Genomic DNA, 27,497 nt, shown 5'->3' on the forward strand with positions numbered 1-27,497 from the left:
AATATATACTTCATAATAAAATCCCATAAAATCAAGTTTTCTTATTTGATATGTAAGGAATAAAAGCCGCCAAAAATTATCTTGAGAAAATGATTATTCCGAAAAACCATTTTTCATACTTAGTCAATATTTTTATATATAACAATTTTTCATGTATGATATGAATGCATGAAGGAACCTAAGGTCAATCTAGGTAAAAATCCTTAGATGTTCAATCCAGAAAAAGTTTTTAGCTTTTCAAAATTGCACCTCTTCTAAAAAATTCCTGGATCCGCCAGTGCAGACAACTGTGAAGGGTGTTGCAACTGCATGGCAAATGTTCTTGATGTTTATTACTATGTGAAAAGTTGTTCGTCCCAGAATAGGAGACATTATAAGTTATGCCTACTTATTTTCACTGGAGGTTTCAAATTGAGTGGCAAATGTGAATTTCTGTTTTCCCTGCTATAATAGAAATATTTTATCCATACTTTCAGGTGAATCTTATCGTCATGGGGATAAAATAGACAATTCTAAATTTGGGGCAGATCCTGGGTTGCCTAGTGAAGCTGCCTCTGGAGTAAAAACAGCTCAAAATGGAGGAAAAACTGGTACACCAGCATTCCGCTGCAAGAAATGCCGAAGAATTGTTGCATTGCAGTTCAATGTTGTGGATCACATTCTAGGCATGGGTGGGAAATCTTTTGAGTGGCGAAAGCGAAAAAGTAGCAACTTGTCCGAGGGTTCTGAATGTTCATCCATTTTTGTTGAGCCCTAAGGTGGATGACAGCAGTAATGTGCCATATTTATAACTGTATGGCTTACCTTTTCCATTGCAGTAATAGTTAATCATTCGAAAGTGCTCCCTTGTCAAAAAAAGTTTCCTTGGGTTCTTTGATTTGATTGTTATTCTGTAAGTATGCTAGCTGAGTGTTTAAATGTGAACCATTGAATCATAGTTCAATGGATGGCTAGGATCTTAAGCTGAGGTATGAGTGTTTGTATTTGCCATGTGTCTCTTATCTCATAGGGTAGAGGTTTGAATGGTTAGATTGAGCTGATGTAAGAGAGGAATATTCTTATTCCTAACGGTTTCTATATCAAGCATGTAGTGTGCGTGTTTGAGTGTGGAATTGAAAAGTGAGATTACAGACTCACATTTTTCCTATCATTTTTCATCTGCTCATTTGAAATCTCTCTGTGTTCTTCATTTCTTCTCTACTCCTGAGCTCCCTATTCTAAAATCCAAATCTAAAGTAGATAATAGTCTGCTATTTCAACATGGCCTCAGAGCCAGGTTCCTTCGTCTAAACTGGGTGTGGAATCTGTGAAGTACGATTGAGCTGGTCCTGAGCTCGAATCGATTTTGGAAGCTGCGATTCCTCTGTGGTCGAGTCTAATATGGCTGGATCTGGAGGTGGTGAGCTGAGAGCTCCGATCTTCAATGGTGAGAACTATGAGTTCTGGAGCATACGGATGAAAACCATCTTCAAGTCTCATGGGCTTTGGGAATTCGTTAAGAAAGGGGTAGAGATCTCAGATTCAAAGGGAGCTGCTGGATCTGATGAGAAGAAGAAAGACAAGGAGGACTCAAGTGATGCTGTGAAGATATCTTTCACAGAGGCACTTATGAAAGATGCTAAGGCTCTGGGTCTGATCCAAGGAGCAGTTTCTGAGGAAATTTTTCCTAGGATTGCTCATGAAGAAACCTCGAAGGGAGCCTGGAATCTCTTGATGCGAGAATTTCATGGAGATAAACAGGTGAGAGGTGTAAAATTACAAAGTTTACGAAGAGATTTTGAATATACTAGGATGAGAGATGATGAATCTTTGTCTGCTTACCTTGCAAAACTATTTGATCTTATAAACCAAATGAGAAGTTATGGTGAGGAATTATCTAAGGGACGAGTAGTGCAAAAATTGTTGATTAGTTTGCCTGCAATGTATGATCCGATATGTTCTGTGATTGAGCACTCGAGGGATATAGATACAATTGAAGTTCAAGAGGTTGTTGCCTCATTAAAAGGTTTTGCACAGAGATTGGAGAGACACACTGAGCCTAAAACTGAGAAAGCATTTGCTAGTCTCAGTGTGAATTCTAAAACTGATAAAACTACAGGAAAGCAAAGTGCAAAAGATCATAAGAATTGGAAAGATAAAGGAAGAAAATGGGATAACAAACCCATTGATGGAGCTAAAAATCATTGCAAGCATTGTGGTAAGCTGCATTTTGGAGAATGTCGTTTCAAGGGCAAACCAAAGTGCTATAATTGTGATAAGCTTGGTCACATTGCAAAGGATTGTTATAGCAAGAAATCTGTGCAGCATGTTAACTATGCAACTCAAGCTTCTACTGCACCAACTATGTTTTTTGTCAACAATGCAGCTGATAAAAGGCCTATGGAAGATGTGTGGTACTTGGACAGTGGTTGTAGTAACCACATGACTGGCAGGGAAGATGTTCTGATTGATATTGATAGAAGTATAACTGCAAAAGTTGCAATGGGAACAGGACAGTTAGTTGATTTCTTGGGAAAAGGAAGCTTGGTAGTTGATACAAAGATGGGAAAAAGATATATCAAGGAAGTAATGCTTGTATCTGGTCTTAAGGAGAATTTGCTTAGTGTTGGACAGATGATGGAGCATGGATATTTTCTCATCTTTGGAGATAGCAAAGCTGATGTCTATGATGATGGCTCACTGTCTAATTTGGTGGCTAGAGTTCAGATGAAAGGGAATAGAAGTTTTCCTTTAAATCTGCACACAGAGTTACAAGTAGCATTAAAAGCAAGTGTATGTCAATCAACTCTGACTTGGTATAGGAGAATGGGACATCTAAACTTCAACAGTTTGAAATTACTGCAGAATGAAGGAATGGTGCTAGGACTGCCAGAGATTAAAACCACAAGTCATGTGTGTGAAGGGTGCACTTTTGGAAAGCATTGCAGGGAGTCTTTTCCAAAAGAAGCTACAAGCATAGCTGCATTTCCACTTGAGTTGGTACACACAGATGTGTGTGGACCAATGCAAACTGCTACAAAGTCAGGAAATAGGTATTTTCTCACATTCATAGATGATAGAACTCGAATGTGTTGGATATATTTTCTGAGATACAAGTCTGAAGTATTTAATGTGTTTAAAAAGTTTAAAGCTATGGTTGAATTGCAAAGTGGCTATAAACTGAAAAAATTAAGAAGTGATAGAAAGTATACTTCTACAGAATTCAGCAAGTTTTGTGATGACATGGGAATGGAAAGGCAGCTGACAGTTGCTCATTCTCCACAGTAGAATGGTGTAGCTGAAAGGAAGAATAGATCAATTGTTGAAATGGCAAAATGTATGATGTTTGAGAAGAAAATGCCTTTGGAATTTTGGGCTGAAGCAGTTAACACTGCTGTATATGTATTGAATAGATGTCCTACTAAAGCTTTAGAGAAGAAAACACCCTTTGAAGCTTATAGTGGAAGAAAACTAGGGATCAAGCATCTAAGAGTGTTTGGTTCCTTGTGTTATGCTCAGATTCCAGAGCAGCAGAGACAGAAGTTTGATCAAACTAGCACAAGGTGTGTGTTTCTTGGTTATGGCAGCTGTGAAAAAGGTTACAGGTTATACAATCTTGAATCGGGCAAAGTGATCATTTCTAGAGATGTTATTTTTAATGAGGAAAGTAGTTGGGACTGGAATGCACAAAAAGAATCCAGCATTTCAATTCCACTCACTGATGTTGTTGCTGAGAATGGAAAAGAGATTGATGAGGCATATGGAGTTCAAACAGAAATGGCTGAAGAAAATGAAGCAGAACACACTGAAGCTGTCACAGGTCCTCAGGAGTTTGATCACACTCCTAGAAAATTTAAAAGTATAGCTGAAGTTTATGAAAGATGTAATGTGTGTATAATTGACCCTGAGTCATTTGAAGAAGCTATCAAGGATGATTCATGGCAGAAAGCAATGGAAAATGAGATTCATATGATAGAGAAGAATGACACTTGGGATTTGGTTGATAGACCATCGGATAAACCAGTTATTGGGGTTGAATGGGTGTATAAAACCAAGTTAAACTTGGATGGTTCTATTCAGAAGAATAAAGCAAGGCTGGTGGCAAAGGGCTACTCTCAAAAGCCTGGGATAGACTTCAATGAGACGTTTGCACCAGTGGCAAGGCTTGACACAGATTCGGATTTTGGTAGCTTTGGCTGCACAGAAAGGGTGGAAACTGTTTCAGTTGGATGTTAAATCGGCTTTTCTGAATGGAGTGTTACATGAAGAAGTTTATGTTGATCAACCACCTGGTTTTGTGGTTAAGAACAGAGAGGATGGAGTTTACAGATTGAAGAAAGCTTTGTATGGTCTTAAACAAGCCCAAAGAGCTTGGTATGAAGAAATTAACTCTTATTTTGAGAAGTCTGGTTTCAAGAGAAGTCTTAGTGAGGCAACTCTGTATGTGAAGTCTGCAAATAGTGGAATTCTTATAGTTTCACTTTATGTGGATGACATCATCTATACTGGAAGTTCTAAGGAGCTACTATTGGATTTCAAGACTGAAATGATGAAACAATATGAGATGACAGATCTTGGCCTGTTACATCATTTTCTGGGGTTAGGAGTGATACAGACTGAAGCCTATATTTTCTTGCATCAGAAGAAATATGCAAAGACTCTTTTGGATAGGTTTGGTCTCAAGGATTGCAAGGCATGTGCTACTCCTCTTGCAGTGAATGAGAAGTTGTCTAAGCAGGATGGTAGTGAACAGGCAGATGAGAGTTTATACAGGCAGGTAGTGGGAAGCTTGTTGTATCTGACTGCAACAAGGCCTGATATTATGTTTGCAGCCAGTCTATTAGCTAGATTTATGCATGGTCCTACCAGAAAACACATGGGAACTGCTAAGAGAGTTCTTAGGTACATTCAAGGTACACTGGATTATGGCAGTCTATGAAAGAGGAGAGGAAGCAGTGCTAATTGGCTATTGTGATAGTGATTGGTCAGGGAGTGAGGAGGATATGAAGAGCACCTCTGGATATGCATTTCACCTTGGTTCTGGTGTCTTTTCTTGGGCATCAGTTAAGCAAAGCAGTGTGGCTCTCTCCACTGCAGAAGCTGAATATGTGAGTGCAGCTGAAGCAACTGCACAAGCAATGTGGTTGAGGTTTGTTCTCTCAGATTTTGGTGAAGAAAGATCAGCTCAACATCAATTCTCTGTGCTAATACCTCAGCTATTGCTATAGCAAAGAATCTTGTGCACCATCACAAGACAAGGCATATCAATAGGAGATTTCATTTTATCCGAGATGCCTTGCAAAATGGAGAAATTGATTTACTGTATTGCAAGACAGAAGAACAGACTGCTGATATTTTTACCAAAGCTCTAGCCAGAGATCGGTTTGAGTATTTGAGGAAGAAGCTTGGTGTTATTTCAGCTAAACACTTAGAAGGGAGTGTTGAAATATAAGTGTAATTAGCTGAAATGTTCTGTTTAGGTTCTGTAAGTATGCTAGCTGAGTGTTTAAATGTGAACCATTGAATCATAGTTCAATGGATGGCTAGGATCTTAAGCTGAGGTATGAGTGTTTGTATTTGCCATGTGTCTCTTATCTCATAGGGTAGAGGTTTGAATGGTTAGATTGAGCTGATGTAAGAGAGGAATATTCTTATTCCTAACGGTTTCTATATCAAGCATGTAGTGTGCGTGTTTGAGTGTGGAATTGAAAAGTGAGATTACAGACTCACATTTTTCCTATCATTTTTCATCTGCTCATTTGAAATCTCTCTGTGTTCTTCATTTCTTCTCTACTCCTGAGCTCCCTATTCTAAAATCCAAATCTAAAGTAGATAATAGTCTGCTATTTCAACATATTTCATATTTATAAATGCTCTACAGTTGTTTAACTGGGTTATTATATGATCAAATTGTCACTTGAGATTACATGTCAGCTGCGAATTGATTTTTCTTGTTGACCAATTAATCCAGTGTGTTGACAAATGATGGAATTTGAAACATTGAAAAAAGTATCGAATATACTCAGACAGAATCCACATCCTTTTCACATTCCTATTTCTGAACCTATAGGGCTTTTCTTGGTCTTTTCCTTTCTTTATTTTTCTTCAGCCGATTTTGGTTTCCTTATACCTTAACTTGAATGAAGTAGAAGTAATTTCATGTGGAGGCATCTTTTGTTCAATGTGATTTGTCATAGAAACACGACATAATTTAATCTTTCATATGTTTTCTCATTTCGCAGTTGAAGATGGAGCACTGGAGGGCAAGTTGTCATGTGCACATTGTGAAGCTCGCTTGGGTTACTTCAATTGGTCAGGCAGCCAATGCAGTTGCGGGAATTGGATCACTCCTGCCTTCCAGCTTCATAGAAGCCGTGTGGATGTCAGCACTGTCTAATATCCGTCAAGGCAAAGCTTGAGTTGAGGCCCTATCAGGATGAAGTATCCAAAACCCCTCTAAGCAATCAACGAAAAGGATGTAGTTTATGGAGTTTCTCATACTGTATGTACCCAGATCAAAATTGAGCAGCTGCGGCTAGAGAAAATGCTTCCTTGATCTTGGGGATTCGGGTTTTGTTCTTCTCATTTTCCAATGCGAACTTAGTTTAGGTGCTGAAAATATTGTTCTGCATAACAGGATAAGTTGAGTTTTGACCATATAATATGAACAAAATCCCTGATTGGGAAAGTAATTAATTTTTCATCTGTTATATATGAATTGCATTTGATCATTGACAAGTTCTATGACAATCAGCCATAAGTACCAGTTTCCTTTTTAGTTTTTTTTAGTTTTTTTTTTTTACAGTTTTTATATATATTATTTTAATTTAAAGAAAGTATTAGTTATTGTTATAGGCTATGCCGAATGAAACTGTATTGAATTTGTGTCTCATGTTCTTCAGTTTATGAGATTTACAAAGGTATGCACATCTAAGAAAATTTAGTTATACCAAGTGAAGTGAAACAAAGGGGACTCCCATTATTTAACAGTCCGAATGCAATATACTGCAACTGTGCATCCACAAATTTGTTCAAATGTCTTTCCTGGCGTGCATATGAAAAGCAATTTAAATGGATCTAAGAACGATGGTTCTTGTAGATAACTCCGAACGCAAGAACTAAAAAAACAAAAACAAAAAGAACTTTTATAAGAATAAAAGGATCAAAATTGGTGAAGATGTTGCAATTGATGGAAGAAAAACAAGTACTTTTGTATAAGAATAAGAGGTTCAAGATGGGAGGAGCTGGAGAGAGTGATTGTGTGATTGAGCTACCACCATGCCTCATCTCACTTTTTTTAGGAGGATGATGCGGCAGCTAATAGTTTTTAGATGAAGGGAACAGAAAAGAAAGAAGATTAACATTAGGAGTAGAAGAATGTGTTTTTTTAGCACAAAGCTTAAACATGATTTTAGGCCCTCATTAACTAAATTTGTGGTCGTCTTAGTTTCCCTACAAGTACAAGACTCTTCACTGTCTTAAGTTCAATTCTTTTATTTTAGGGTAGAGAAGAATGAGAGCACACCTCCTCCAATTGATTTTGAGAAAAGTTTTACAGGAAGGCCTGAGGGTGTCCAAACAGAAACTTCCTTCATTGAACTATGGAGGTGAGAATGAGAGGCTATCAAGAAATGGCTCTCAGACTTCTGCAAGAAGTGCTACTGTTGATGAGTGTAAAGCACAAAATACCACATTCACAACTGATGACAAGAGTACTGAATGCAGTACTTTAGATGAAGGAACAGAGGAAATGACTGATACCCAATGCAATACTCAACTTGCTGATCGTACGGTGAGTTTTTTTATTTGTTCACCATTTCTTTAGAGTAGGCCACTCGTCTTATTGGTGTATTGATGAAGAGAAGAAAAAGGGCAACTAGTAAGATGGACATCCAGTTGGAAGAAGGAAAGAGGAAGGACCCTTCACTTTGTTTCACACTGTTGAAACTAAACTGAAAATTATGCAATATCTGATTTATGCACAATTCTTGCAGGAATTATAGGGAGTTTAGTAAGATATACAACCAGTTATTCCTTTTCTCTTCAAATGTAGCCATTGAGAGAAATAAAGAAGCGAAGTTGTAGACAATCTAACTAATTATATTTCTAACAAGAATTTTATGGTTTGACAGGTACCAGAGACGGATTTGAAGCCCGTACCATCTGACAGGTACCACACACATATATGCATAATGTTGAAAACGAAATGGAAACGGAAGAAACCTGCTAGTTGAACTTAAAGCTTGCAAGAATCCTGGAAACGCTCGAGCTGAAAATTCGGCAGCTGCTGCACCTGCATTTGGTAAATCCTTGTAGCATAACATTGGAATTTGGATGCGTTAAGAATTAGTAGGACTGAATCAACCGTGACACCAGTAAAAATCCTAAATACACAATTAGAATTAGATATATCACCGAAAATCACCTCTATGACCATCAAAGATACCAAAAGCATGTATGTCCCCTTGATGAAACATTTGGGGCAAAAGGAAATGAGTGTCCTCCATGGTCTCCCGTCTCCCACATGTAGCAAAGGATCCCCAAGAAAGTATTGGATTATATGCCAAGGGATCATTTGATGCAAGCCAGATTGCTGTACCAGGTTTAGGTAGACAAGCTCTTGTGATGAAATCTTCTCCCTGAGAAAACCAGTTAATACCCTCTTGGTAAGCTTGAAGGCTGCTAGCAACATAAACCGGCTGATCACCAAGAGAATTAGAAGATTTGGGAAACACAATATCTGATTCTTTCATATTTTCTCCCTGTTCCAAAATTGTACCAAGTTCTGCAACTATGTCATCAAAAGAAGGTCTGTTTTGAGAATTTGCATCCCAACACCTCTCTATCAGTGACAACAAAGTAGATGGTGCACCAGATTCAGGACCAGCAAGAACAGGTCGCAATCCATCAGACACCACAGCTGCTGTTAGTTGCTGCTCAGTGTAGTTCATCTCCAGTACAGTGTGTGCCTGCCAGCAACACAAATATTACGCATCAGTCAGCTACCATGATCTTAAACAGTGATAAATTTGAAGAGTCAAATCCATAAAATAAAAGACCTATTCATATTAAGCTTCAAAATTTATGTTGTATAACAAACACAATTCCATCAAAAGATGCCACTCTGAAACCCAAGAAAATAGTATTGTCAGAACATATACATGAATCCATCGATAGATGATAAGGAATTTTACTAAATATAAAGGACGACTGTCAAACAAAAATATGTCATAGGATAGAAGCAAAGGCTTGACCAATGGATAGGAAGAAATTTTCAGGCACAGTAATGGATTGTTGGGCAGTTAGCAATACTCTTCCGTGTTGAAGTCAATATATAGAACATAAAGGCACCAGGACCAAATGGCTTAAAGGTATTTAAATAACTAAATAGCTAATTAGACATAGGTCTGTTATTAACATTTTTTTCTACAGAAGTACTGCATGTTTTCAGTATCCGATCCTTGAACTAGTTCATTAATAAAATAATAGAAAATAGAAGTCCTTAAATGCTTCTCACTATGATTAAATGGAATTTCAACTATCCAGTAATTTAAATTCCAAATACTAGTACAAATCATTAACAGTTATTATGCTCAAATGTCGTTTGTAAAAATCTTAACTCAATACACCTAGAGTTTCTACCTCCACCAAATTCCTTTAAATTCTACTAAATTCTAGATTGAAACTTTTCATCCACGAATAATGTGCCACATTTGCAACTGGAACATATAATGCGCCTTGCGGTGCCTCGTCGACAAGAAAAATATTTTAACCTTTCTGAATCTGGATGAAAGCTATTTCTAACCAATATTTGATTTCTACAATATTATTATTTCTGCATTTAACCATACTGAAAGCCAAAAAATAAACCGGAATTTTCAATACAATTCCCTCTTTTTATACGTAAAAATGCAAACATGTGTATTAGCAACAAGAATCATATGACACATCAATCAAACAATATATCAGCATCGTAAATCATAACACAAGTAAGCCAAATACAATTGAGAAAGGCTAACCTGGGCTTCCGCACGAAGATCAGTATATGGAACAACACCAGTAAGAAGCTCACTGCAAGAGGATCATCGTCAAATCACAAATTCATGGGAAAAAGAGCACAAAAACTGTAAACTGCATATTTTTCTATACAACAGTAGCATCAATAATGAATTACCAGTATAAATAGCATTTATCACAATGTTACTATTCACTATGATTCAACTACATCTATAATTCTAATTTTGCAGTACTATATTATAGTATCTTGCAAGAATGATCCTTGATTGTGAATTTATATATATTTACCATAATTATTCAAACGAAGTCTATGTATTTTTTTCGCACACGTCCAGACATGCATGCACCTAGTGAGACTCATAGGTGGAGTTGTATATCGGATCCTAAGTATGCTCCAGGTAAATGGTTATTACTTTCTACCAACTATTGGCACCTAGATGTTGAACGAGATACACACGCAAACAGGTTCTATTATAGACAAAAGGTCGAGTTCTGGAAATTGTAATTTCGTAGGAGGAAATATGGTTACATAGCGTAGCAAGAATTGGTCAGTGCAGAGACAGAATTTAGAGCCATAGCTCAAGAATCTGTGACAGCAGAGGGGCTTGATGAGCGAATCTTTCTTGAGAAACCAATGAAACTCTTCTGCGACAACAGATTAACATTGAACACAATCTGGTTAAAAATGAAAATACTAAGCATGTTGAGGTGGAGATACTTTATAAAGGAAAAATTGACATAAGAGATTATTTGCACTCATTCATGAAAACCGAAGATCAACTCATAGTCTAACAGATATCTTAACTAAGGCAGTGTCTAATAATGTTTTTCTATTCTACACTGAACATGTTGGAAATAAAGATATCTTTGCACCAATTTGCGAGGAAGTGTAAATCCCTCCAATATTGGACAAAAAAAGACAGAAATTCATCCCCAAATTACTCTCTGAAGGAATCCTACTTCTGCAAAAAGGACTCTCCCTCTCCAATATATAGACAGCTCTTCACCTCAAGAAGAAAATCTAGCAAAGACCATTCAACATTATGATATCAATTTTACCTCTATTGAGATGTCTCAATTATACTCATTTTATTCACAGTAAGAGAGTGACTTGGGTTTAATTGGGATAGTATTGAAAGTGATTTAAAATAATTAATACCACAGCTACCCTGGTTCTAGGATTGCATGATCTTATTTTTCTTATTTCGATGTTGATCCAATCTTTAGCATCAACATACTTTATCAGCAACGTCAAAAGTCTGATTAGCATCTCCCCACAAGTTAAAGGTGCTAAGGTTAGGTACAAATACCATATAGAAACTTTGTCCATTAAAAATATTTAGGTTCCCTGAAAGGTCTTAAAGGTTCTAAGGCTCAATTCAAAAATCTATAACAAACAGCAAATAGCGTCACTTGAAAGAACACAACTTCAGTTACATTTGTCTTGTAGGCATAGATCTAGTAGAATAAAATTTGCTAGTTTTTAGCATAATCAAATCTTAAATCCTTACTTAATTGATATACCAAAGCTGTAGACATCTGATTTTTCTGTATGTATTTCCTTCTTTAGTATTTCAGGTGCCATGTAAATGAGAGTGCCAACCATGTTTTTTTTGTGGAAACCACCAGTAGGTTTTCCAGATGACCTCCAATTCCCAATAGAAACTCCTTTAAGATCTTTCTTGTACTCAGCCAAACCAAAGTCTGCTAAGTGTGGATAAAGATCTTCGTCCAGCTGCATCGTAAGGGTATAATATAAGTTAAATTCATCCAAAACAAGTCAAAAGAGGATTTCTGTTTGCTACAGAATAAGATAAAGGAAGGCATTTACAAGAATATTTGACGGTTTCACATCCCTATGTACAATCCCGAGGTGATGCAGATATTGCAAAGCCTTTGCTGGAAAAGGAAAACAATGTAAACTCATGCAACTAAATAATTTTAGAAACCTCGAAATGAAAATAGTAGTAAAAATAAAATGCCTGTTTCCGGCAATAAGCTGTTATAGCAAACTCATCAACATAACACAAGTTCGATCTATACATGATGTTACAGTACAACATCTTGCTGAACCATCATCAATTTATCCTATAGACCATCTTGCGGTTATCCTCCATTCTTAATTTCTATGGCCCCAAAACTAAAAATCCTAGCTCAACCCCTGCTGACACACACATACACATGCATGCACACCCAGAGTTATTTTAAGAAATATTCAGACACCCTTTGTGGTGAGGCTAGAAACCATAGACCTCTCAGAGGCTTAACATATACATGTGTATGTATGTTTATATGTATAAATCTGTATGTGTGTGTGTGTGTGTGTGTGTGTGTATTTATTGTGATACTTGATACCCAGGTGGTTCAATAAAGAGGGTAAAATGACAGAGCCCATTAAATCATAAAATCAAAATCACAATTATAACTTGCCCTTCCTACAAAATTAGTTCACACATTTCCTCTGTTAATGGTAGGGCTAAATACTAAGATGATCTGAACTCATAAAAACACTCAGAGAAAAACACAGAAGCAACTAAGTCATACCTAATTGGACAGCAACCGCAAGCACCTGATTGATATTCGGACTCCATTCTTCCATGTGTAATTTCTCAGATAAGTTCGGAGGCTCAAAGAATTCGAAGAAATACATGTAATTGGGTGGCTTGGCATGTGCGGCAACCAGTTTTGCTATTCCCGGATGATCAAGCTTACTTCAATGTTCATATATACTCGAATCATACACATAAATAGATTCATATGCATACATACATATACAGAACTATATCCTCACAGCATTGAAACATGTAATGTGAATTATACATGAACCCAAAACATACCATAGCAATTGCAACTCCTTGTGGAACTTATCAAGATCCTCAGAAGTAGACAAGATGGGTTTCTTCACAGCCACTTTCTTTCCATCCAAAATTGCTTCATATACAACACTCTCAGCCCCTACACACACAATCAGCACCAAAAAGCATACCGGAAAATAACCAATTAATCAATTAATTAGAAATATCGAAAATAAAAGGCAAGTGGCGATAGGCATTAGGCATTAGCCAAACAGAGCCTTAGCTAGAGCCTGGACTGGAAAGAGGAAAAGGAGTGTGAGTTACCTCGGGCAATTGGTTTGAGGAGAGTGTAAGAGGAAGGTGGAAGATGGAGAGGAATGGAATTGCTGCTGCAGCAACCTCTAATGCACGCGTTTGGTTCCACAATTTCAAGCCCCATCTCTCCAAAACACACACACACACACTCTCTCTCTCTCTGGCGTTGTAAGTCGGTGTGGCGAAGAAGAAAGAAAGCAGCAGCAATTAAATTACGAAAAGGGAGTGTACGGGTGTTTTTTCTGTGGGAGGTCTGCTGTTAGGAATTTTCGCTCTGCTATCGTATGAAATTCAATAGTACAAATTCAACCTGCGATATTTTGTTTTGTTTGAGTAGTGAGTTCTATGCATAAAGTTTATTTTCGTATCACTTTAATACATTCGTTAGTCCCACCATTATGTTTTTCTTTAAATGTGATGTTATCATGTGAACTAACCCATATTTTGGCACGTGGATTAAATAATGAAAATATATTTATTTAATTAATTAAATATTTACAAAATCTAAAAAATCTTTTTTTTATTTACACTTTCTGAATGCACCTCCCATCTATGTGGTTGAGGTCTCAGCGGGAAACTGGAGGTGGTAAATTTTTTTATTTTAAAAAATATATATTTTAGGTTGAATTTGAAATTTTATAAAAAAGAAAGATTTAACAGAATTGACCGCATTAAGAAACATATACAAACACAAGGAGGAAATGACCCAAACCTTTTTTTTCATTTTTAAAAAATAATTTAGTTTTCAATGGTAATAATTAAAGAAAAACTCAAATAGGATGAAACTAAATTATGAAATTTGGTTTTTCGATGTGAAAGGAAGAGACAAAAAGTGATTGTGTGATGAGAGTGCAAGCCAGGCAGCACACTAAGGTATAGTGGCTCTTGATCTGTGGGGTCTAGGCATGGAACCCAACACCCCAATCATATCCATTTTTTTGGTTTGCAACCCAACCATTAAGGTCGGGGGACCTACTAACCCGAGGGTAGGGGTGTGCTTAATGCGACTTCACACAAGGTGAACAGCTCAAGACCATCATACCTCACCTAATAAGGCTTAGCTCAAATAATCAATCACTTTAATGAACAAGCCCACGCTACTAGACTCGGCAATATCTTAATGTTATGTAACCCTTTATAAGCATTTGTATTATTGAGTCTTTTTCCAATGTGGGACTTTACGATAATCATCATTATGGCACCCCAATAGTGATTTCAAAATCCACACTAGCAAATTCTCCAATATGAAATGGAGTGTTTCTTCTTAACAGTTGCTTTATTAATCATTAAATTGTCTATATAATTAATTAGTCGATGAATTGCAATCATTTATGTTTCAAAATTTCCATTATATCGTTTTGTGTCGGTGGAGTTAAGTTATGCGAACTTAAAACGGGCATCACAAAGAGGATTGCTTCCTTCCAAAAGCAAAGCATGTGCACAATTAAATGAGGAGAGAGTTAAGGCTTCAGGAGTTTGTGGTTTTGGGATTGGAAGAGCTGTAATAATTTTCAGCACACCCGAACTTTTGTATTCAAAAAAATAAAGTATTCTTCAAAATTATAATAGGGTTAGTTTAGCCGTACCCGTATAATTAAGAGGTAATTATTCTCAAATTCCTCATTTTGGTAGGAATATAATTCATATATACGGATTTTTTATGTACGACATGTCGTCGCCAATAAGCAAATAAAAATAATCAACATCAAAACAGAGAAATTCAGATTTAAACAAGAGAAAAAAAAAATCTCTTATAAGCATTCTATGATGATAACAAAGTAGTAAGTCATTATAAGCATTGATTGAGTGTTTTTTGACATGGGATTCTAAAAATTTTCTTCGACTGTGATAGTGCATCACCCTTCGATCTTAGGTAGCCCAACCCTATAAAATAGCATCTAAAGAACTTATGCGCAAAAGCACTTCCATGTTGGTGAGTCACCAAGTGATTTTGCTAAAATCACTTCTATGGAAACAATCACAAAACCAGCTCTTGACACAGCTCCGTTCTCCTCCTTCCTTCAACTGGTCGATGTGGAACAATGGGTCAATACCCTGTCTTGAAGAAATCTGTGCTGTCTTTGTGCTTCAATGCAAGTACATCTAAATCCTCTCCGCAGCCTTCTGATCATCATAGGTATAATTCATCCAATAATTATAAAATAAATAAAATTAGAAACTGAACCAATTTGTTGATTTATTAATAAGTTGCAACAAATGAAAGAACATAAAATATATATATATATATATATAGTTGTTTTGGAAGTTGGGAGAGAAAGGAAGAGAAAGTGATTGTGTGACGAGACGCCAAGGCAGGCAGCACACTGAGGTGTAATGGCTCTTGATGTGTGGTTGAGGTCCAGGTTTTTCTTCTTTTTTTTTTTTTTTTTTTTCTTCTTCTTCTTCTTCCTGGTACCCAATCAAATTTTCGTAGAGTTTTGCGTTTGCTACCCACCCGTTTTGGTTGGGTGGCCCTACTTACCCAAGGGTAGAGGGCGTATTTTGTGCGACTTCACCGTAGTGAACGGTCCAAGAGCACCACACCTCATCTGACAAGGCTTTGTTCAAACAAACAATCTCTTTAATACCCTGCTTACAGACCCACGCTACTAAGCTCGGCATAACAAATTATTACTTAAGTCATTATAAGCATTTATTATTGTGTGTTATTCCAGTGTGGGACTTTACACTATCAAAATCCTGACTAGAAAATTATCTTTCTAGTCTAGCTCGAGTATCTCTTCATTGACAAAATTCCGTCAACCGGAAAATTTTCGAAACACCTGATAATACCTATATACTTATACCTACCACAATAGATAACCAAGTAGTAATCATAAACTCTTCAAGTTGCTTCATAACTTAATTGTTGTGTATTTAGGCAAGCAAAAGAGAAGCATTAAGTTTACGAAGACATTAAAGCTTGACTATGATGTTTAAGTTGTCTGTACATGTGTGGACATCTATCAAAATGGACTCAGAGAAAAAAAAAATTGAAAATATCAGGAAAAAAATTAAAAATAAATGACATATCCTCAACCAATGGCATCTCATATCGTGCACATATACATTACCAAATATAATTAGCTGCTCTTTTTGGCTGAAATTAGTGTAGAGAAAATTTGAACTCAATTGTGCAAAATATATGACTCCAAACAATCTCATTTCCTCAAAGCTATTTTTATTAGCTTCAAAATTAATATGAAATCATAACTATTACAGTGGAACATATTAATACATCCACTTGGAGGTTAAAATATAAACATAATAATAGCAAGAGAGCCAACAATAGCATGTATTTTCCCAAATATTTATTCATAGTATAGAAAATAAACTCTCAAGCATATATTCCAAAAATCTAAAAAACAATTCAAATAGCAATCAAAACTTGTTTACACTTAATTTCCATAAAATACTAATACCACAATTAGAATAATAGACTTTCGTAAATAACCCGATCTCATCCAATCCATATGCTTTAATAATAATCACAATAATACTAAATAATGATAAATAATAGGGAAATGACCCTCACTACCACCCCTTTGTTAATATTAACTAAAAATACCACCCATTCCCAATTTTTGTAAAACTACAACCTATAAATATAACATTCTTGTCCACTTATTGCTGATTTATCACAAGTTCATAAATTTTGGTCTCTCTCAGCTCTCTCTCTCTCTCTCTCTCTCTCTCTCTGTGGCACAGCTCTGTTTCTCTTTGGTATAGGTCTATCGTAGCTCTCTGTCTCTCTTGGCTCTCTCTCTCTGTAGCACAACTCTCTGTCTCTGTCTTTGCTCTCTTTCTCATACCGTAGCTCTTTCTCTCTCTAGCTTCGTTATGTCTCTTTCTCCCCATATTCGATCTTGCTCTCTGTTTGGAATCGCGAACCCCTCCCTTTAGGTATGTCTTCTGAATAGCTGCTTGCAACCGTGAAGCAGTAGTGGATTGCCGACCTCGAAAAGGTAGGGTTGATGGTTATTTTCTTTTAATATCAGTGGGATTATGTGAAATGGGTTACATTTTGATTGTTTGGGTCTGTGTGAAATTGGTTTTGGCTTTAATTGCTTTGGGTTAGGTTTTGTTGAATATCCATGCTCATTCATCTGGGTTTGTACCAATTGCACTTAGATTGGTCTGGATATGTGAATCTTGAAACTTGGGATTTTCTATTTGATGTAGTAGATCTGTATAGTGTGATTCTGATGTGTTACACCAGTGTTCCTCTTATTTTAATGTCGTATTGTTGTTATGTTGCTATTATATTGCCATTATATTGCTGTTATATTGCCATTATATTGCTGTTATATTTCTGTTATATTGCTAATGTATTGCATGGTTATTGTGGTTATATTGTGTTAATGAACTGTTGTTTTGTCATGGTCAGAAATGGAGACAATTGTTATTCTCGTGTGCTACAATGGAAAATGGGTTACCTCGAAGAAGATGTGCAAATACGAAGGGGGTGACTCAAAAGGCATAATAGTTTCACGGACCATCAAATTTGCTGAACTGTTGGACCGTGTGCATCAAATTGGTAATACAAACAGCAGGGAAGACAAGGTTTGCTTAAAATTCTCAGTTTTGGTGGCCTCGAATGAGTGGAAGCACATAAAGATTGAGGATGATGATGATGTCAATTTTTTTATGAAGTACAATTTTGAGGTAACACCTTCAAAACTAGCTCCCTTACTCGTGAGTATAGAAGATAAAGGGCTCACAAATGATGTAGTTGATAGTATGCATATCACGACAAATAGTAGTCAGATGGGTCGTTCTTCAGTTGCCATTGTTGAAAGCAATGAAGTAAGTTGGAATAATACAAATGGCACTCGATGTGGGAGGTGAAGTAGGGACAGATGTTACGGATATGATTGATTTTAGCGAGGTGGAGGACATGCATGGTGGTGATAATGGTACTGAAAGAAATGAAGTGTCAGTGTACTCTGCCCCTCCTATTTTGGGCTGCTTGAACACATCTGCCCAACTGCCAATAATGCGTTTAGGAGGAGAATCTGAACCCATTCGTGAACATTATTGGAATCAAATAGGTGAACAGAACCGGTACAATGAAGCCGGTGTAAATGATGGAGAAGCATATTTGGATAGCGGGTGTTCGCGAAGTGATTAGAATTCGAAAATTACAGTTGGGCAAATTTTCGAAAGTAAGAAAGCATTGTTGACGGAGTTACAGTTGACGGCAATAAGAGGCCACTTTGAATTTAAGGTGCAAATCTCCTGCAGAAAGAGGTTGCTTGTGGTTTGTTGTCAACGTCCATGCCCATGGCGGGTCCGAGCATCGAGATTTGGAGAATACAGCTTCATGATTGTGAGGTGTACAACTGTCCATGAATGCGATTTGAGGTTCATAAGTGACAACCATCGTCAAGCAACCGCAGCACTTGTAGCCACTTCATGTAAAAGGAAGTTGAAGGATTCTCGGACAACATACACACCAAGTGACATTATGAGAGATGTGAAACACAACTTTGGTTTAAGAATCCATTATTCGAAAGCTTGGAAAGCAAGGGAGTTAGCTCTATTGTCCATTAGAGGATCAGCGGAGGAGGCATATTATATTCTTCCAGCTTATTGCTATGAATTGGAGCGTATGAATCCCGGCACAAAAACACACATCCAAACTAATGAGAACAATCACTTTGTGTATTTATTTATGGCGGTTGGCGCATGTATTAGAGGGTTTTGTTCTTCCATGCGCCCAGTGATAGCTGTGGATGCCACTCATTTAAAATCCAAGTACAAGGGTGTTATGTTTGTAGCAAATGCATTTTTTGGTAATCGAAATATATATCCTCTTGCTTTTGGGATCGGGGATTTAGAGACGGATGCATCATGGCATTGGTTTTTCACTAAACTTCATGAAGCCATTGGTGAGTGTCCCAATCTTGTTATTATTTCTGATCGAAATGTTAGCATACAGAATGTGTGGAACAAAGTTTTTCCAACTGTGCAACATGGCATATGCTTTTATCATATGAAGGGGAATATGAAACGCACTTGCAAGTTGAAAAACGTGATCCAATGCTTATGCACTTTGAGCAGGCTGCGAAATCTTATTCCATTGCTGAATTTCATTGTCATTTTCGCAAGATCAAGCGAAAGGAACATGTTGCTAAATATCTTGAAGAGGCAGGGTTACATAAGTGGTCTAGAGCTCACATGGATGGACGCCGCTACAATGTAATGACAACAAATATTGCGGAGTCAATCAACTCAGTCCTTAGGTTTGCAAGGACACTGCCAGTGGTTCATTTGATAGGGGAAATTATGAATCTCCTTGTCAAATGGTTCACCGAACGTCGTGACTTGGCTTTGAAGTGTACAACAACATTGTGCCCCAATTTTGGAGAGAAGAAATTGAGGAACAGGTTGGAGGATGCTGCAAGGATGAATGTGGTTAAAGTAAATAATGCACAGTTTAATGTTTTGGACGGTGATATGGATGGCCTCGTAGATTTGACGAACAACACTTGCAGTTGTAGAAAGTTTCAGCTTGAGCAGCTACCTTGCAAGCATGTAGTTGCAGTTTGCCGCTTCTTGAAAGTAAATGTATACTCAAAGGCTTCTCGGTATTACACTCGGAAAACCTGGATGGATGCTTATTCGGATAGCATCTACCTGATACAGCCTCACGGAATGTGGGATATTCCTGAAGATGTTCGAAGTCGAGTTGTGCTGCCTCCCATTGCAAGGGTCATGCCAGGCAGACGAAAGAAGTTAAGAATTCCCTCGCAAGGAGAGGGCACCATTAGAAGAAAGTGCTCAAGGTGTGGTTCCGCAGGCCACAATAAAAGCACCTGTAAAAACACTATTCCATTGCTAAATGTATCTTAGACAATATGATTTCTCTTGCTTTGGTAGGTCCTGTAAACTTTACTTTTATTTGTGGTGGTTTTGTGTTATGTTGAATGAGAATTCTTTTACATTTGCATAATTTGGGTTGCATTGCTACAGTATGCTGTATTGCGTCCAGATTGACATTATATTGTACTTTTATTGTACTGGTATTACTTCCAGATTGCTATTATAATTTGAGTGCGAAATTAAAGGGCCTGGAATGTAATTCCAAATGGATCCAAAACATTAAAGTTCTTAGAATTCCTGTATTACACAGTTACCGTGATACTCCGACTATACCTTCTTTTGTGATTACAAATTCGGCCGATGCATAGGCCAGATGTGGGGCCAATACAAGGTGAAATGTCCTATGTGTTTGACTACATATCGTTGTTAAAGGAGCATTACGAATGTTAACCCCAATAGATTGCTCATGTCTTGCCAAGAACACTCTTGAATTTATGCAATGTGCCCAAGCCAGTCCCAAAGCTAGATTCACCCGTCTACCTGATATGTCCAGGGACTCCAAGTTTCCCAACCTCACCCCATTCACTCCATCACGTGGCCCAATAAAATCCACCATTTGGTTGGTGACAACCACCGCCAACCCAAACTTATTTGCTAAACCCTTCAATGTCCCAGATATGTTGAAGAACATTTCAGACTGCCGTTTGAAATCTGCCGGGGTTGTCTGATACTGTGATCGGAACAATGCAGCAATGGAGTCAATGACTATGAGTTTCACTGGTAGGCAAGTGTGATCAATGCCAATAAATGGTTCTAGGTCTCCAAGGACATGGATGAGTTGTTGAGGATCATGAACACCACAAACATATATGTCCTTCAATGGCTCCAACCTTATTATGTTGGGGTACGATGCATGATAAAGGTTGCCTAGTTGTTGCAATCGACGAAATTAGAAGCTGAATTCTGTGAATATGTAGACGGAGGAGCCCCCTAGTCCGCCATGTAAGGGTGGGAGCTGACCTCGTAGCGTAAGTTGGAGACAAAGTTGCGTCTTTCGGGAACCACTCTCCCCTACCAATTCTATTCTGGAGTTACAGGGTATCCCACCCCCCAAGCAGTCATCTAGTATTGGGCATCCAATGGATAATTTAGGGGTTGAAAGAGGAAGGAGCATGAGGTTTTGGGGTGTCATGTTTCTGTAATTTAGGGGGGGATGTGATGGTGCTACAAGGCATGCATTATATATATAGAGTTCATTTTGAAGGTCTGTAATGTAGGCCATATGTCTTTTAAGGGATGTATAATTCATCCTTTTTCCAGGTTGTAATTATTTTTTTTTTATTTTTTGGACCAAATACTTTTAAAAACATTCTGATGCAGTACGTACTGTAATATGATCATATTGTAACCCTATCACTACTCTATTGCACACTTATTGACATAATATTGCCACTATATGCATGTTTATTGTATAGTTATTGCTACTATATCGCCACTCAACTGGACACCGATAAATTCTATACGCACAAATACAAAAAGAGGCATCATCATTCCATAAATTCCTATTTCCAAACTTACATAATACAACAACAGGCCACCCCATCGTTACATATTACAAAAAGAGGCGACGTCATAGTTCCATTTCCCTGCTATTGACAAATTCGAAGTTGCATACTCTTCAAGTTGGCGACCACGACCCATGAAATTCATGACCCCGTCACAGTGATGTTGGCCCAGTTTCCTGCTGGATCCACTATTTTTGCAAACTTACGAAATAGTTCGAATCCTCTTTCCACTTCTTCTTGCTTCAACTTGGCCATTTCTTCTGATTCCTTGAATACCATAATTGCAGTGGCAGGGGCAATTTCAATTTTTCCTTTCATTGCCTTTATATGTAGGAGATGCATGCGGGCATGATAACGAGAGCGAATTGTGCGGTTTTTTATGACACCCCATCTAGCTTGGCCCTCCACAATTTTTGAAACTATGTCTGCATGGAGATTTTTCCAAAACATGGTATTGCCTCGACATTGCTGCATTCCATGGACCAAGTCTGCAGTGAGTGAATTGGGTGACTCTGTTTCAGCCTCTTCCTCCTTCAAGAATTGAAAGTGTTGGGTTTGGTGTGAGGTTATGGTCCATGGTCTTCGATATTTATTGTAGGTCTGGTGGACGACTGAATTGGAAATAAAGGCGTCTACTTCATCTGGGAGTGAAATCTGTGGGGAAGGTAATGGCTGCAGTTAATGTGATGGAAGTTTTAATTGCAAACAGCTGGGTTGATTAATATAGGCAGGCTTTAATGACCTGGAGTAACAGAGAGAGTTATTGGCGGGAGAGATGAGGGGGAGTAATTGGCGGGAGGGATTGGCGGGAGTCTTAGGCGGATAGTATTGGGCGGAGTTATTACCCAGTTCACTATATGCCTTTTTGTAATATATTTCTATTTTGGATGTTCTGAACTTGGTAATTTTCCCATTATGTAATTCAAATCAGGGATTTGCCTATTTGCCTAATTGACCAACTGCGTTCAGATTGACCAATATGGTTATTGTCGTATTTTTCATTTCAGCAATGTCATTTCGTTTCCATTTTTTCATTTTTCATATTTTCCTATTTTCCATGTGTCATCCAAATTTTCATTATTTTTGCCTATTTTTCCTATTTCCTATTTTAGTATTTTGCAATTTCCCAAGTTTCCTTTTATACTATTTCCAGTTTTCCAATTTTTCAATGTTCCTATTTTCCCATTATGTAATTCAAAAAAGTTGCATACTTTGCCTAATTCAGAAAGTAATTAAAATTGTCCAATATGGTAATTGTTTTATTTCCCATTTCCACAATTTCAATTCGTTTCCAATTTGCCTATTTTCCAAGTGTTCTTTTTTCCTAATTCCTATTTCGAATTTTCGAATTTTCCTTTTTTCCAATTTTCATGTTTTCATCCTTTCCTTTTTTTCCTTTTTCCTATGTTCCAAGTTTCCTTTCGTTCAATTTCCAATTTTCCAATTTTCCAACGGTCTTTATTTTCCAATTACCCAATTTTCGAAGTGTCGTTTTTGGCTTTTTCCAAATTTCCAAGTGTCCTTTTATCCTATTTCCTAGTTTCCTATTTCCAATTTTCCTTTTTTCCTATTTCCACTTTTCCAATTTTCCAAGTTTCCTTATGTCCCATTTTCCAAGTTTCCACTTTTGCTAATTTGCTATTTTGCTATGTTCCAATTTTCTTTTCTGAAATTCGCAATAAATGCTTAGTTACATAGTCCTACTTTGGGTTCAAATCCACAATTTCCAATTTCCTATTAAGTTTGCTTTTATCCGTTTGTCAGCCCATTTTATTGTTGTTAATGTAATGCTCTACTGCTGTAAATTACAGCCAACCGAGTTAATGGTCTAGTTTGCAATCCCATCAATTCATTGCACCACATAAATACCCAATATACTTCATATCAATTCCTCCATATAACTCAACCTTCCTATAAATAATTGCAACTTAGGCAACTTCTTCAACCTCAGAGAGGTAATGAGTCGTACTCAAATGCAAACTTTCAGTCTGCAGTTGTGAATTGTTCCCATCAATAGTTCAAGATGTCGGATGTACGCCCTCCAAACGAGCATGGCAGTTTCCCGGGGACCCCATGGCATGTGCCATTCCCATCTCCACCTCCGACTCCCAATCATGATCCCACTTCATCTGGAAGTGAGGCTGAGAGCAATGATCCGCTTGACAAAATCTCTGCCGTCAAGCACGACCTCCAATATTTGTCTAAGGCAACAGATTGGTGGGAGACTAAATGTGATATTCATGGCCAAGTTATGGGCAACTTAACAAGTTGAACAAAGCATATGCTGGAGAAGTGAAGCAAACTCTAAAAGCAAACAATCGGAGCAAAGAGTTAGAGTCGTTGAAGTTGCAATCGAAGAGAGAAAGAAAAATGCCGTCGAACAATTCACAAAATCTGAAGAATATAACCATGAAATGGTTGAATGTTTCAACAACGGCTTCGAAATGTTCCGAGATTATGCTTGGTCATCTCACCAGACTACAATTGGAGTGAAATTGATGTAGCTGGTGTGTGGCAGGTGCTGAATGTGGGCGGTGAGGGAATGGCTCATCATAGCCTCGTGCATGCAGCGAGGAGAAAGCACAAAGACATGGATCTTTTCATGGACCTGTAGTAAGGGTGAGTGCTGCTGTAGGTCATGTCAACCGAGTACATGGATCTTTTGGTGCCTTCGTTTTCCTTCGCGGAATAGGATTGTTAAGGTTCGGAGGCGATTTGGTTTGCATGTGTAAAATGTAGTCTGTAATGGATGTGTGTGTATTGTATGTAGATTCACTTAATATTGCTGTTATATTGCATGTATATTGCTTCATATTGCCCTTGTATTGTATACATAGTGTATGTTTATTGCCATCCTATATGAAGTATATTGTGATCATATGACTATGGTATTGTACTTATATTGCTCTAATATTGCCTCTACAGAAGTATATTGGCCTCATATTGCTATTACATGGTATGTCAATGGCAATTGGTCTAATAACAGTCTCCACTTCTTTCAAATACAATAGAAAAGAAAATCCATTCAAGCTTGGCCAATGGAATGCACAATAACCCTTTTACATGTCCTTCCAACACCAATGTTTTGCCTGCTTTAGGGTCGTTGGAGGAGACCAAATTGCCATTGTGCAATTCGAGGGGGCAGTCAATTAGGAATGGTCCCATAAACATGTTTTCTTCTCCCGACTTTAAATTAATGAACTTTAGTTTAATTACTTGTAAGCTCCAGCTAGGTCCTTCTGTTTTCTCTTCTTCCTCTTCTACTTCTCATGACTCTTAAGAGGCAGTTTGATGTAAAGAAATCCTAAGATTTCCATGTGATGCACAGGCAATTGGAATAAATAAAATATAACAAATAAAGGGATCAGTCATTAGTGGTTACATTTAATCTCATCTATGACAAATGTAAGAAGATAAAAACAAATTGTTTGTCAAGTCTCATCGGATGGTAGCGTAGAACTCTAGCTCCATGCGGAATTTGACAGAAGAAAACTTATTCCCACGTCATTCATATTTGTAACCACTTTGCTTCTTCTCCGAGGAGGAAACAAATAAAAAAATAAAAAAATTAATAATAATAATAATAAACGGTGTGATTTAAATCTTTGAGCACGCACAAAAGCGTTACTCTTGCCACAGGATGGTGACTACAACAACGAGGGTTGGTGCAAACCTTAAACGAAAACAAAAAAGCGAAAACCCTAATAGGCGTACAATGGAACTACTGTCTCAAACTAACTCCATCCTCCAATTGTTGGATATAATCAAACAAATTACTCACCGTTTCTCCGCAAACTCGGATAGTGCGGTCATTTGCTCCTTCAAACCCTTCCTCTTACGGATATCATCTGTCACAAGCTGTGAAACACTGGGATCCGGCTTCCAATGGATCAGACATCATCATCTCCCAATGATCACAGACACATTGTGGGAAGGCTGCTGAAGTCGAAGCCCTCATTGACAGAGAACCCAAAACATTCAATGACGGGAGGTATGCCTTCATATTGTAGAGTGGGGTACCAGGCCTCTGCATTTCATGAAACACGTGCCCACGTTTCTGATTAAGAACACCGTAGATACCACTAAGAGTCTGCTCTGGAGCTTGGATTTCAACAAGATATACAGGTTCAAGGAGCCTTGGCTTGGCAGTGAGGGAAGCATAGATGAGTGTCCTAGCAGTGGGAATGACCTGACCACCTCCTCTGTGGATGGCAGCAGCATGAAGAACCACATCACAGACTTCAAAGCAAATACCCCTCATGTTTTCTTATGCCAATGCAAGCTGAATACAGGTTGGTTCTGTAGCTCATAATGAATGAGCAAGCAAAATAGGAATAAACAAAAATCCATCAATTTTTTCAGCAACAAGACACAAGCTCCTAAATAAATAAACTAACTCATAAAAACCCTAGTTGACCAAATGCATAACAAAAATTTAAAACGCATACACAAATAACACGAAATACAAATGTTTTGCGAGTTCCACTAGCAACGCGTAAAAAGTAAGAAAACAAGCGATGAAGTATTACGATCAAGTCAGAGAATGAACCATTCTTAAGCATCCATACACAGGAACTATCAAAAGCATCCAAAACCAGCAACTATAAAATCATCCATTAACAGCAACTATAACAGCATCCATAAAGAGCAACTACAAAAGCATCCATAAACAGCAACTATATTTACATATGGAGGTGTCCAAAATAGTTAACCTTCAAAATCGAAACAGTGTGTGTGCCATGTAAGGCAATTAGCCACTGCTTCTAGATTGTACAATATTACACCTCGCAATACTAACAAAACCAACTAGCTCTAGCAAAAAGGTAGGATTACGAGCCAAAGTAGGGCCAGCAAAGCTTCCACGTCTACATCTTCATACAAAGGAGTTCCTGACATAAGTAATGAGCAAAGTGAATTCCCCAGTCATAAGTCGTCACTGAGGTCAATTCACACAGATTAAGACATTTACCTCATAAATATGCCTCCCCCCTTAAACCTTCTATTGCAAGCTTCATCGGTAATATTTGATCTTCGACGGGTCAATTTTATGCGAAAGCCCGACCGAGATGCTCGATGAATTGAAGCGGTCATGATTCCGCAAGACGTCGTGAGGCCAATAAGTTGGAAAATGACAACTGCATTTATATAAAATTTTGAAAAAATAAACTAAATTCACAATTCTTACCCATCTCGTTGTTGTGGCACACCTCCAATGATGCAAACTGAGAATGGCGTAAACCTCGACATCTGCAGCCCCTTTTGCTTCACCTCTTCAACCTCAGATTCTTCATAAAACTTCATATTGTACAGCACTCGTGCAAGCGTATCGCTAACAAGTTGCGTAGTGTAACCACCGAAGGTTTGGTATATTCAAAATATGAGTCATACACAGTTGCGTATGTCGGACAAAATCAATTTCGATTGCAACCCAATGGGACTCTCGAAGATTATATGGAAAATAGACTTTGTGGACTTTTTTCCAAGATTGGGCATACCCGTGTTGCCACGTACCATTCACAAAGTGATGTACATTCTTCAGCTTGTTGGTTTGGAAGGTCACTGGTGTTTAGACGCAGCATTTGCCTTCTTCGATCCACGTGTCTTGCCCGCTTTTAACGGCTCTAGAAATTGCTGAAGACGCGTTGAAATGAAACCATATTACATAATGACAACCGAAAGCAAATGAAGCAGTGAATGTAACATGATAAAAAGTGTACCTGCAAGGCATAATCTGCCGTTGTCCAGTTGGTTCCAAATAGCAACGGATGAGAGAGTTGCCGCTTTGCGGATAAGAAAGGTTGCCATTTCCAAGTGCTGAAAGTTGACATATAATATGAGCAAATTTTCAGACAATTGTACACTTAAAAAAGGAGAGAAAACAATTGAATTATCATAATAAAGTAGAGATTTGTGTATTCTTACCCTTGAGCTAATCCATGCCGTTTCATCGATGAGTTTATAGAAAAAATCAGCGCCCACGGAAAATGCTTCAAGCTGCACC

At 37.7% G+C, this 27,497-nt stretch overlaps 1 protein-coding gene and 3 pseudogenes across 5 annotated transcripts; 1 reads left to right on the plus strand and 3 right to left on the minus strand.

The window, feature by feature from the left end:
• Positions 1-5,954: 5,954 nt before the first annotated feature.
• LOC148914913 (protein kinase and PP2C-like domain-containing protein) lies at positions 5,955-13,449 on the minus strand. 5 transcript variants are annotated; one of them, XM_089043427.1, is made up of 9 exons: positions 13,116-13,448; positions 12,834-12,951; positions 12,541-12,707; positions 11,828-11,895; positions 11,508-11,731; positions 9,999-10,050; positions 8,405-8,948; positions 8,203-8,272; positions 5,955-6,605 (listed from the first exon to the last, which is right to left on the minus strand). In XM_089043427.1, exons 1-9 carry the CDS (start codon positions 13,228-13,230, stop codon positions 6,515-6,517), a joined length of 1,449 nt encoding a protein of 482 aa, XP_088899553.1. In that variant the 5' UTR covers positions 13,231-13,448; the 3' UTR covers positions 5,955-6,514. The 5 variants fall into 5 exon arrangements, with proteins under 5 accessions (XP_088899553.1, XP_088899555.1, XP_088899551.1 ...); XM_089043429.1 differs by having other exon boundaries at positions 8,203-8,288; XM_089043425.1 differs by lacking the exon at positions 5,955-6,605 and adding an exon at positions 6,944-7,097 and having other exon boundaries at positions 13,116-13,449.
• A 4,046-nt stretch (positions 13,450-17,495) lies between these two features.
• On the plus strand, positions 17,496-19,961 carry LOC148914914 (uncharacterized; annotated as a pseudogene).
• A 196-nt stretch (positions 19,962-20,157) lies between these two features.
• LOC107880526 (DNA repair protein XRCC3 homolog pseudogene) lies at positions 20,158-21,123 on the minus strand (annotated as a pseudogene).
• Positions 21,124-25,273: 4,150 nt separating this feature from the next.
• LOC148914915 (elongation factor 2 pseudogene) lies at positions 25,274-26,058 on the minus strand (annotated as a pseudogene).
• Positions 26,059-27,497: the final 1,439 nt, after the last annotated feature.

This window comes from Prunus mume, linkage group LG8, assembly GCF_029339155.1.
Source record: "Prunus mume cultivar Tortuosa linkage group LG8, ASM2933915v1, whole genome shotgun sequence".
NCBI classification, from domain to species: domain Eukaryota; kingdom Viridiplantae; phylum Streptophyta; class Magnoliopsida; order Rosales; family Rosaceae; genus Prunus; species Prunus mume.